Genomic DNA, 12,822 nt, shown 5'->3' with positions numbered 1-12,822 from the left:
ATGTTGGGGTTTTGTTTACCATATCTCAGATGTGACATGCTTTACATATGCTTCAAATATGAAGAAATGTATATCATCAGTAAACATTGATTTTGTGATCATTCATCCAAAAAAAAAAAAACACTGATTTTATTTGGTTCGAAAAACTGAATCCACCCTTCTGATGGGATCAGGATAATCCTGTTTTTTTTTTTTTTTTTGGATCAAATAAGTTCCAAACCCAGTTCAAAGTTTTCAAGAAAACCCAAAGGGCAGGTTTGATCCAGATCAAACATAAGATCGGATCACGCGATCTGATCTTAGTTCGGAATCCCCCTTTTGCTTTTGAAAAACCCATTTCCAAGATTTGATCCAATCTGTGATCCGAAATCCCACTGGATTACTTTTGAAAAACTGGGCACAGAGAATCAAGTTTGAAAACTGGTGCGGTCCGAGCAAGGGCGCTGGAAGTAAGGGGTGTAGGATTCGAAAGTAGGGAACGGGCCCCTCACTCTTTACGCTCTTTTCCCGATTTGAGTGAGTAAAAATGAGTGTTTGGATGGCCATTGGGTGTTTGAGTGGGAGAACATTTTGTTTTTCATTCATGAAGTTCTTTTAATTTATAGTTTACGGTGTTAGCTCGCTGGATAAGTCTGTCACTGTGCAGTGGCTCTCACTAGTTTTTCTGCTCAGTTGGTGCATGCTCATGACCAGATTCATCTTTGGTAAAAATCTAGCGTTCTATGGAGCATGCCTTGTAATGGTTACTGAAAGTCATGATGTCCTAGCCTTTATAATTTAGATTGTTACCACTTTTTAATCCATCTCTTGGGACTCCCCAAACTGTACGGAATTGTGATACCCTTCTGAAAACATAGGACATTAACAAGCAGACCATATAGGTGGAGTGCAATTAGCTGAGAATGCCAACTGCTTAAAGAAATTGGTCCCACACAGCAATATAAGAAATCAGTTTAATGTATGTCGTTATACAAAATAAAACAGCCCTGGTAGATGTATGTCCAACACAAGAAATCTACACACAGAAAAAACAAAAAACACTTATTTCCAGGAACTCAGGAGCCATTAACTTGTGGCTCTTCATCCATGTCTTCTTCATCCTCCTCCTGGTCACCCTCATTCATCTCTTCTCCAGGACCTCCACCCATATGTGACTCCATCTGTGCACCGTCATCCTCTTCCTCTTCTTCTTCCTCCTCTACCACATCAGCTGGACCTGATCGTACAAATGACCAAATCCATCCATGAATTGCTCAAAAATACGTTATTGAAGAAAAAAAAAAGAAAAGAAAAAAAAGGAATATATTGTTTCATTTCTAAAAGAAGGCCCAGTAATGTTCTATAGCCGTTTTTTGGAAAATAATGGCACTCCAAGGCACAGAGGATGAGATATCAGGCTTTGGATAACCATTCGCATTTAGAAACTTCTGTGATTGGCTCGCAATATTCAGTCCCTCCAGAGAAACGTGATCATGTGATCGCATAATTCAATGCATAATCAGCCAAAGTCCGCATATTTATGCGGGGGCCGCATTTTTTCCAAATACGCCACATAAATTCAATTCAAAATATGCGGGGCTTGCATGATTTCCGCGCATTTTCGTTGCAAAAAAAGTCACATATCTTAGCAGAAAGTTGAAAAATGTTGCCTTTACTTCACACAAGAGCAGCCATTTTCCCCTGTTGCCATGGGAACGTTATGAAGTGATGTAATTACGCGACGTGATCATCATCGAAAAGCTGCAAACCCCGCGATGAAGCCACGATGAAACCGTTTTTTAAAGAAAACGTGCCGCATAATCAAGGATTTTTGCCCGCAACAATCACAAAAAAAAAACTCCGCATTTTTCTGGAAGGACTGAATACTGCTGCCTCAGTACAGTTTTGTCACAAGGCAATGTGAGGAATTCTGGCCAAATGTCTTGATGCAAATCAAAAACGATTCATCAGCCTCAACAAGCCAATTCATCTTTGACTGTATTAATCAAATAGTATTTTGTCAGCACTGACCTTGTCTCAGATCGCGTCCTGGGATCTGACCAGCCTGCAGCATCCCTTTCAACCTCTCCACCTCTGCCAACGACGACGCATTAGCGATGGCGTTCTGAAACGCAAAACGCAAAATCTCAGCCAACGTGGTCTGACGAGTTATTATAAAAAGGATTTTCAGAGATCAATTTTCATTCAGCAGGCTAAAGATCTGAATCTTCATCCAGGTTATTGTAATACATCAGTGGTGCTTCATCTCCAAAGTGGTTGCATTGACATTACTTCATCAAGTTGATTATAATCACAGCATATAGCCGATTGGAACATGCTTCAAAAAGGTAAATTTTAACCAACATATATTAGGAGTGAAAAATGACACATTTTAAAAAGTTATGCATAAGTGTGCATTCTTGAAAATGGCAGTTTGATCAAAACATGCATTCAGTCAAGGTTCCCCACTGGCTTTTTCTTTCAACCTCATCTCACTGTTATTTTTATTTTAAAAATCAGTGGGAGTCATTAGGTGATCCATATTTCAGAACTGGATCAGAATGATCTGGAAAATGAAATCTCCTTTTTCTCAGTGACTTTGTCCCGGTATTTAAAAAAAATAATTGGCAGGTTGGATCATAGCGATCCAGATATGACCAGATAGGGATTTCCAGGCCTCAAGTCCCAGCCCCTGGATCGGAACAGAAAAGCACAGGCCAGACTATTTCACAAAAGGTGCAAGTGGTAGCAGAGCTTTCTCGTCCATATATACAAATTATAACTTTGTATAGTGTATAGCATTAGTAAGACTATACTGATGGCAACCCAACACGTCAACTAGCAAGCTACTTGAATTCTCACCTACTAAAAACGAGGGTGATCGCTAATGAAGCCTAGGTCATGCAAACGGCAACAAACTTTACTGTGCTGACTTCTATGTTAGGTAGCTAGCAGGTTAGCAAGCTAGCTGGCTTTGGTGATGTATGCGATGGTCTAGGTTCAACTTTAAAAAGGGAAATTAGTTGGAATTACGTCATAGCTTGAAAGACAAACCTATACACAGCGTTTTAATCTATGATTTAGCTATGCTGAAGTGAAGCTAACGTCAGCTAGCCAACGTTATGTGCCTGTCTATTAGAGATGTCAGTCTTCCGCTATAATACCATTCAAATGTAGTTTTTTTTTATATTCGATTAATATTTGATTATTAAATGATCAAATGGAGCCCGTTATAAATATTCACTACACTACTCCAGCTTATGCATTGTCAATGCCACTATCGGCATGTGCTTGTTGTTACACGTTCTGTCCACTAGACGACTTCCAACATCAGCCTGGCCTTGAAGGGGTCCTACGTCATGGCGCACTGCATTTCTGGCACGCCGCTCTCGGTTTACATTATTTTCCACCACGCACACAGCGACAAACACAAATCATCAGAGAACTCAGTAATGAAACATTATCTAACTAAGTGTATTGAAGCGACTCCGTTGTAAAGGCTAACGGTGCTCGGTTAGCACAATGACATCATGTTAGAAAGCACAGCCGAAACGATTTGTCATAAACTAAGTAACAATAGTGTTAGCCACGATGCTAACGGCATTGATAACTAAGCCAAACGGTGCTGCCACTACTATTTCAGTGATTTATAAGCAACTGCTTTCTTGCAGACTGTCGCTTTACTGAGAATACAGCTAGTAGAAGGTAATATATGAAGTTGATGCTAACTCTGACAGCTGTAGGGCAGCTAACATTAACTTTAGCTAGCTGTCTCCATGAAGCTCCCAGCTAAGCTCCTGTAACTCGCGACGCAGTTAGGAAACCAGAACGAGCTAACTATTGATAACATAAGCATTTTGGCTCGGATGTCGATTTTAAAGTCACGTTAAAACTATTTCCCATCCTTCTTCCGATTTCCAGCCGCAGCCTGTCACCCCCCCCTGTACCAACGTTACTTGGTACCTAACGTTAGCTCACAATGCCTTGTGTTTCTCACTCCCGTAAGTTATTGTTCAGACATGAGAGGGAGATTAGCTAACGTTAGCCAACCTATTTATAAAATAAATATATCACATTCGATGAATGTTTGTTAGAATGTTTTTCTAAAATAATCATAGGACAGAAATCCCACACCAGGCCAGAGTACTTAAAGCCCTGCGTCACTGCACCCGAAAGAACACCACGGCAAATTTCAGCCTGCATGCACGTTTTTTCAGTTTAAAAAGGTCCCATATTATGCTCGTTTTCAGGGTCCAACTTGTATTGTGGGTATATACACTACGACATTTTACTATGCTTTAATGTTAAAAAACACAATTATTCTCGCTGAAATTAAACAAGCGCACATCGATAATGCAATTCAAATATTTTTCTTTTTTCAGGGGGGTGTGTCGTCGGGATTTCAGATCAGATCATAATTTAATCCAATCAATATCCTGTGAGACAATTTGGAAATACCAGCCCTAGGTGCTTGTAACCCGTTTCGGGTCAAGAATGGTGAGGTTTTGTTTTGTTTTTGTGAAATTCCAAACATCCCATTTCCCATTTTGAATGATGGGTGAGATGGAAATTACAAGCTCAGATCTCAAACATAAACACAAAAACGAAGTGAACCTTGATGGCTTCCACGTCGGCTTGAGACGGCCCTGTCCTCTTTTTCTCAAGCTGCGCCGCCACTCCAGGAGTGAATCTGAAAGGAACACACCTCATTAAGACAACATGGACACGCATGGGCTTCTCTGACCTCTCAACCAATGTAGTCAGTCAATCTCTTGTATAGCATCTGTTCTTGAGTCACATAAACTGATACATTGTCCAGAGACAGCAGTCCTGAGCAACACTGTGGTGAAAGTTTCTGACTTTGGGTTTAAAAACGGTCGAGTTAAGGCCCATTTAGCTTTTGATGCAGAACCCAGAGTTTTTAAAATGGATTTTCGTGCATCGTGAAATACTCTGAAATCATTTTAAATGTTTTCAACCTTCAGGAATTTTGTCATAGAAGAAAGAAAAAAAAAGGGTCGTCTATCACCGTGTATTTTGATGTACACAGATAAACTGTATATGACTAGTGGGGACAGTGTGTGTAATTTTTTTTTTTTTACGTTATTTAATCCTGTGTCAGCCAGGATCCAGTGATTCTGAGGAGCTGCTGTCTAACATGGACTTTCATCTTACGTTTTTGTTCGCCTGGCAATATCCTTTGCAAGCTGAGCACCTCGTTTGCCCTTGAACATTTTCTCTGCTTCCTGGCGTTCCTATGACGATATCACACAGTTAAAGTGAAAACCCATATCAAGTACAAATTTGGGGGGGGCAAGGCCAGGCAGGAACATGCACAATTCAACAGAACTTCTTAAGACTTTCAACAGGACGTTAAACTCCAGTTTAGACAAGTTTAACACATTGTTAATAACAACATCCGTACTGCTGTTTATCTTTGATTACCAATAAGTATGATCCATGACTCACAGCTCATGCCGGGCCTTGAAATACTATACAGGTTTACTGAAGACGTTCTCACATTTAATTGGGACTTTCAAAGATTGCCACCATATACCTGCTGCCTTGCACTTACCTTGAGCTTTACCTTCTGGAAGTCAAGCACACGGATCTGTGGGATTTTGTTGATGACATAGAGCCTGTAATGCTTCTTGTTTGTCACTGGATTCCTTAACAAGCTGGAGATTCAGTGATTATTACAAACATGCATGATTATAATCCAGCAGTGCAAACAATAGTTCAGTACCCAAATAATCTTTTGAGTAGGGCTGTAACGATACACCAAACCCACAGGGGGTATTGGAGGAAAGAGAAGAAAAAAAAAAAGCGATTTTGATAAGATATTAAACATTAGAAAAACCTGTATAAACTGAATACCAAAGAACAATATTAGCTATGCGAATTATTAACAATATACCTAAGCAAATTAAATAAATAGCCAAAGCTATAACACTTCGGTGTTCTTTGTAACAAAATACTGTTGAAAAACAAAGAACTAAACTCCATTGTGGAGATGATTTGAGCATGTTTGAATGTCACATTTCATTTTAATATGAGTGTCCAGGTACCGGAAGATGCACAGCAGTTGCAGCCACAGATCAGTTGATACAAGCGAGTACAGCCAAACCATTATCGATTTGATTCAAAAAGGTTAGGTGCATGGTATATCTTCATCATACGAGTTAGCAGCTGCAGGAAATACGTAACATACATGAACATTAGTTGAACAGAGACAATTAAATGATGTGCAGAATTAGTGCAGCATTTGTTAACACAAACACGCTGAATCCAAACAGTAAACCAATTCAGTCTCAGTCTAGCTCACCGTCATATTGAGTTGTGAAATGACTTTTTCTGAGGCCCTTTGCAATCAGCTTTGCACAGTAAGTTATCTCTAACAAAGCTAACATAACTAACGTTAGCTAAGAGCTAGCTAGAGTGTTTATCAGTTAGCACAGCTGACAGCTCACTAAAAAAAAAAAGAAGCTCCAAGCTACGTCAAAGCTTACGTGAACACTACAGTGTTTCTCAGTTAGCACAGCTGATAGCTAACTAAAAAAAGAAGCTCAAGGCCAGGTTAACTGTCAGCTTTCTGGTGTAATTTCCTCACTGTAGCGCGAGCCCTTATTGGTCAAGGTCAATAACTCTGGGAGTTGGAAGGAGTGTGTGGCGATTCTGCCTTCTCACACCGCGACATGGGTTTGTGGATCCGAGTGTTGCGATTTCGGTTTCATATCGCATATCGTTACAGCCCTATCTTTGAGTGTTGATTCGTACCTGAGAAGAGTCAATGTCTTCACTGAGGCCAGTGGGTCCAAGTCACCCTACACATGAAGAGAATAATGCTTCAGAAACACACACTATGGTTAAGTGTTTGATTATATACCACCACCTGTGGTCACAGTAAACCCATTTAAATTAACATGAGCAACAAAATACAGTGAAATACCAGAGAAGTTGAACACCTGTAAAATGTAAAGCGTTGCTGCGTAACTTTTTATAGCTATGTTCACAAGATTGTGTTGTCCGGTGACTTTCCCGCGCAGAAACTTGAGTGAAGATAATGACCTCTTCTGAAGAGTCCATCATGTTTTAACCCTCCGTGTCCTCCTTGGTTACAAGCAACTGCGTGGAGGAGGGGTGGGGGCGCGATCACGGAAGGCTTGTATCATGTGGATGCGCCGACAGTGGTGTTGTCATTACAAAGAATTCCTCATGGGGGAGACAGAAACTACGCACTATAGCTTTAACCCAATACAACATCCCTACATTAAAGCTACCGGTTTTATTTTTGGGTCAGTGTGACAGATTAAGGGAGAGCAGCTCACAATTCTCTAGGTTGGTGCGCAATAATAAACTATAATAATAGACTTCATTTATACAGCACTATTATAATACGCAACGACGTAAAAAAGAAAACACACACACAATCAAACATTAACGTTACTCCTTGAGTGACAGTTTAGCTTTTGCTCTCATGACGTAGGCTCCGCTCAATTGGATGCACGGCACCTTACCATAGGGCAGGAAGCAACTCACTATAATAGAAGACATGGGTTGGCTGGAAAGGTTTTAATGTCCGGCCAACGGCCGATACATATGGAGAACTCTGATGCTGGATGAGAGAGGTGTGCCGTCAACTCCAGTCATTTTGGAAGCTACAGTTTGTTGTGCTGTAGTACACGTAGTTTCTAATAATCAATTTATCGTGGACAAAACTCCAAAACGTGATAATCTATTTCAATCAACAAAAGTTACAATAATCTTTACAGAGGTAAGAATTATAGAGGGGTTGTTATCGTTTTTTGCGCCAGACTGTAGGAGAATATCTATTTCTCTGGTATTTCAGCGAAACTTTGTCTTTACCAGTTTGATCATATAAAACATCTCCAACATGTTCAGATGGTTCTATTGTACTTACTGCTGCTAAAATGTACTCACCAGCTCCTGAATGTTGTTGCTTGTGAGAACCAGTTCTGTCAGACTCTGCAAAGATTGCTCCAGGTTCTCACCTATGCGACTGAAAGAGGATGGGATAATGGACAACAACTTAAGAGTTTAGGCAAGAGTGCAGAAAGGAAAACACACAGAAATGGCCAAAGCCAATTCTCCACCTTTAAACATGACATGAGCCTCCGACATGGAAGATTACTGGGAGAGAAGGTGACTTTCACAAGCATGTTTAAGGCTTAAGCACGGAATGACTACAAAATAAAAACCTTAGTAGACAAAAAATTTCATTACAACTTGTCTGTGACAAATAGGGTTGGCCACCAAGAACCGATTCCTACTTGGAACTGGTTCAAAAATTACGACTCCGGTAGAATAAAGTTCTTTATTGGAACCGTTTGGAGGATCTGGTTTCAAATCTGATCATCGGTTCCCAATTTAACATGCGCAAGTTTTGGTTTCTGTAGCGACCAGGCGCGCGTTGTGTTGCAGCCTTGGAGCACAGTAAGCGGTGCTCTAGTGGGGCTTTATTTTACGTTGAAAAAGCCCCGTCAAACTGCAACCCACCATTGAATCAAAATACAGCTTTCCTCTTATTTGTGAAAATAGTCATGTAGGCCTGCACGATATTGAAAAAAAAAAAAAAAAAACTTACATCGCGAGATTTTTTTTCCCCTGCGATATATATTGCGATATGAAAAAAAAGACACATTTTTACAAGAGGATATAAATAGCCCTATTTAGAAATACTAAATCATTCTCAACTACTGGGGTGATTTTGTAGGGGAGTGCATCTACAAAGAAAATAAAAAAGGAAATTTTCTTATGTGAACCAGTCTTTGTTGATCTTTAATGCTTTACAAAAACCAAAGCAAGTAAGCGCTGTGACTACTCTTCTGAAGAGATTTTGGAGAGGGAAATTAGGAAGAAATACACTGGTTGACTGACATGACACCATTGTATTCATATAATATAAATCCAGGCTAAAGTGAATGATATTAATAATGTATGCATGTTGCTTCCTCTAAATTTCAGGTTGTGGTCGACTAGCGGGGCCTGCTTTGGTTGTTTGATAAATTGATTAAAATTGATCATGATTGTTGGTTTGCTGTGCATGCAGAGCCTGCATGTCACACTCTCGCAACAAACTGTGTATCCGAGAGCACTTAAATCAGTGTCAATTAGAAACAGACTGCTGTTGTAGATTAGTGTTACGTTTCCGGCGTCGCAGCTCCGAACCGTGACGTTAGTTGGGACAGACGCCTTGTTTCTTTAGGCTAACTAGGTTAGCTTTAGTCTGGCTGGTAGCAGCTTTCTGCGGTGAAAAATGGCCGGGATATGTCGTGATTACGTTGCATCAATCAGGTGATTTAGTTTGTCTTTGCAGCGAACATAAAACACTGACTACTGTAGCTTCACTACATGGAAAAGCACGTGCATCACTGTGTCGGCGGCAGCTGCCGCTTACGGTACTTTTCTACACACGGGAGAGCCTCACTTCTAATAACAAAATCTAAGCTTTGTCTAGGAAGAGCAAACTCTGAGTAGCAAACTCAGATTTATATTTTTTAAAAATCACGCATGGAAAGGTACATAAAAACATTGTCGCATTGATAATCTGTTTAGAATCGAATCGTTGGTCTCTGAATCGGAAAGTGTCAATCGATTCCCACCCCTAATAATGCCCTGTTCATATTAATTAAACAAACTGGACTTTGGGGTCAAGTGTAGTCAGATCTGGGCCCAGGTCCCGTATCTGAAAGCCCCCCCCTTCTCTTCCCCTGATTTTGAATTGTTAACTGCCAACAGAATTTTGTGTTTTCCTTGACATAAATAAAAAGACATTCTTACCATAAATTGGTACCTAAAAATGTCATCAGAATGACAGAAAATCAGAATGCAGGAAATGAAGTCTTGACACTCAAAATCCACCTCCCCCCCAACGGCCCATTCTGAGCCAGGAAAAGGCCTGTAAGTGACTTTGAATTGGAGGTCAAACAGGTATTTGGACCTGTAATTAAGGCTTAAACATTATACATAAACAAAAATGTGTGTGTATATCCGGGTTCTACAAAAATAGGCGATAGACACCTTTCCCATTACCAGTAGGCGGTAATGACGCATCACGTTCAACGTCACGAAAAGCACCAGAAAGCAAGGTTGGTAAACAGTAAAAAGGCAGGATGGAGGCCAGTACTTCATCATATTTCCATTCAGGGTGTGGCAGCTATAACTTACCAAATCCTGTTGTTGTTCATTAGCAAGGTTTTCAGTCTTTTGAGCAGAGGAAAGCCATCCAGTTTTCTGATTTCATTATCAGAGAAGTCAATAGTGTCAAACTGGTCCAGAGTAGCTCCGAGATTTTCAAGCACTGGGATTTTATAACCTGCGAGATGAAAAAAACACATGAAAATGCATTGAGTATTGTCTCCAAAGATTAGCATAATCTATTTCACAGGCAGTTCAGAAAGCTCCAATAGCTCCAAGCCGAGCAACGTACGTCACCGCGACGTGCAGTAACATTTTTCGAGAGGTGCACGTCAGGCTACGCCGTAGGGTCCGTGCCTCCACGTACCTACGCATGTAGCTAGGGCTGGGCGATAAAACGATCTCGATATAGGATCGCAATAAAATTCAGGTCGATAACGATGATTAACTTTGGACATATTATACTCGATTTGGATAGATCTCACAGCCTAACACAGCAGAAATAAACACCAATCCGTTTCAGAAGGTGGCGGTAACGCATACCAAAAGTTGTTTGCCAACCGCCAAAAAACGTCAATAGAAGAAGTAGTTTTTGGCTTGCCCGTCAAAGTACACGCCCATTTCCTACGCAGAGCATTGTTTGAGCTACCGGCGGTGAAGAAATGAGTGGAACCGAGGGGCATGGGCACGAAAGCGACTTGCGTCATCATCCAAAGCTGAGGAAATTGTTGACAAAAAAAAGGTAACAGGACGTCAATTATATGGAAGTGGTTTGGATATCTCAAAAGCGACGAAGCGCAGATAAACGCAACCAATCGTTTCTGTCACTTGGAAAAGGTACCATCCCAGCGAACACAGCAAGAGTTTGAACATGCGGGCCCATGTTAACGTTAGTCTGCCCACAAGTTTTGTCCAACATCCTAGTGGTTCTTCTGCTGTTAGCAGCGCTGGCGAGTCTGAAAAACAGCAATCAATCGTGTGGTCTTTTGCGACCATTGCCCCATATGAAAAGTGAATGTGATAGTAGTCACAGCTTTTAATTTTATTTACATTATTTGCATTTACATTACTTACTTGTACCGTTTTGTTAAGGCAGATAAAGCACGTTTGCAAAGTTAATTGTTTACATTTAGATGTTATTCAATATATTCTTTTATCACACAATATATTCTAAACCAAGCCATGTTTGCACAGTTAAATGTTACATTATGTTATTCTATTTTTTTTATTTTAATAAACTATATTCTAAAGTTTAAATAATGAACCCTCTGGTTTCTTCAGGTTTAAATCATGACCTGCGCTGAAAAAAAAACAAAACATGGGATGAAAATCTCTGCAGCTACAATCAGTTCTGCTGAATAATAATTTACCGCTTAACACTCAGTATGGACATTTCAAATCAAGCTGTGATAAGTTGCTGTGATTGTGTAAAATACCTCATTTTACGCAAAGGTGCAATTCTCGGCGGGCAGACAGAACTCGGCACAACACCGGAAGCCATGTTCAGCAAGCTCTGCTAACATTGGCTAGCCAAGGTTCTCTTGTACTTTGAGAACGCCACACTGACAGCTTAATAAAAACGGACTGTCTTTCAGCTCAATTCATTAAATTCTGGGGATCAGCAGCAGCACTTTCTACTAGTTACTAAAGCTACTGTCTTAGTATCGCTTTCATTCTAACTTGCAGCTTTGCATAACCATAAAGTGGTTATGGTAACATTACGTTAGTTAGCCTGCTGTCAGACGTTAACCTACCTAACTTTGTGTTGCGTAATAGCTAACGTTACCTTGCTAGTGTTATCGTTGTAACCTATTGCTACATATACACGTTGCTGTCCATATCAGAGGATAGAAACACTTAAAACGTTTTAGAATTGTTAGGGCGTGAGGCCCGCGTAAAACCTGGGCAAGCTAACTACATATCCAACTAACGTCACGCTGTCGTAAAGGGAGTGAACTAACCTCGTAAATCCAGCTCTCTGTCTCGCACAGGGTTGGTATATTGAGCAGCTTGCTCAATTAGCTCCGCAGATAGTTTCACCATGTCGAGGTAAAGAACAGAGGTTAGCGAAAATTATTTTTTGCAGCTAAACGTTCTTAGGCGTGCGTGGAATACTGCAAACAAAACACGCTGCTGCCCGGCCGGAACAAAAGCTTCCTTCGACCACTCTGTGCTGATGAAAACCGGCTTTATTTTGTCCTAGCGCCCACCAGCGGATGGAGGATAAAAAAGAAAAAAAAAGTGAAACTGTTGTTGCAAGGCAAGGGAGCACCGGGATCACATTACAGTGCAGTGGTTAGGGTTACGCTACATTCATCATCTGAATATAAAATATGCTAATATGTTTGTAAATATAACACATATATGTCAAATATAAATACACACATATAATAAAAATGATAGTAGTATTATTATTAAAAAGATATAACTTCTGCAAACAATTTACAGATAAAAGCGAGGAAGTAAAAGAAGACATGAGAGGAGACAGTAAAATGAAATCTCTTAATTAAACCAGTTGATTGGCGGGAAAGGGAAAAAAACAAGCTTTTATTTTGTGTCATTTTTTTTCAAAGTATATTTATGGCTTTTTTTATTGTTTGAACTAATCAGATAACCAAATGACATTTGTGACTTCTTAGTCGCGGTATTCTTGATTATCTAGAAGCTGCAGATCATGTAGCACTT

At 40.2% G+C, this 12,822-nt stretch overlaps 1 protein-coding gene across 1 annotated transcript; it reads right to left on the bottom strand.

Annotated features, from left to right (window-relative positions):
• Window positions 1–939: 939 nt before the first annotated feature.
• snrpa1 (small nuclear ribonucleoprotein polypeptide A') lies at window positions 940–12,309 on the bottom strand. Its single transcript, XM_078256645.1, has 9 exons — window positions 12,099–12,309; window positions 10,168–10,315; window positions 7,921–7,999; window positions 6,757–6,803; window positions 5,555–5,657; window positions 5,155–5,234; window positions 4,594–4,669; window positions 2,011–2,104; window positions 940–1,216 (listed from the first exon to the last, which is right to left on the bottom strand). The coding sequence occupies exons 1-9, from the start codon at window positions 12,178–12,180 to the stop codon at window positions 1,056–1,058; spliced, it is 870 nt and encodes a 289-aa protein (XP_078112771.1). The 5' UTR covers window positions 12,181–12,309; the 3' UTR covers window positions 940–1,055.
• Window positions 12,310–12,822: the final 513 nt, after the last annotated feature.

This window comes from Sander vitreus, chromosome 1 (assembly GCF_031162955.1).
Source record: "Sander vitreus isolate 19-12246 chromosome 1, sanVit1, whole genome shotgun sequence".
NCBI classification, from domain to species: Eukaryota; Metazoa; Chordata; class Actinopteri; order Perciformes; family Percidae; genus Sander; species Sander vitreus.
The sequence above is the reverse complement of the archived record's forward strand: the minus strand, read 5'-3'. Positions and strand labels throughout refer to the sequence as shown.

What these genes read in the sequence shown, in the direction of transcription:
- snrpa1 (XM_078256645.1), bottom strand. Translation starts at nt 12,180, where the DNA reads ATGGTGAAACTATCTGCGGAGCTAATTGAGCAAGCTGCTCAATATACC. An exon ending in AAGACATTGACTCTTCTCAG is followed by an intron (nt 5,658 to 6,756) that starts GTACGAATCAAC and finishes CTGAATCTCCAG; the next exon opens with CTTGTTAAGGAATCCAGTGA. An exon ending in TCCAGAAGGTAAAGCTCAAG is followed by an intron (nt 5,235 to 5,554) that starts GTAAGTGCAAGG and finishes ATATCGTCATAG; the next exon opens with GAACGCCAGGAAGCAGAGAA.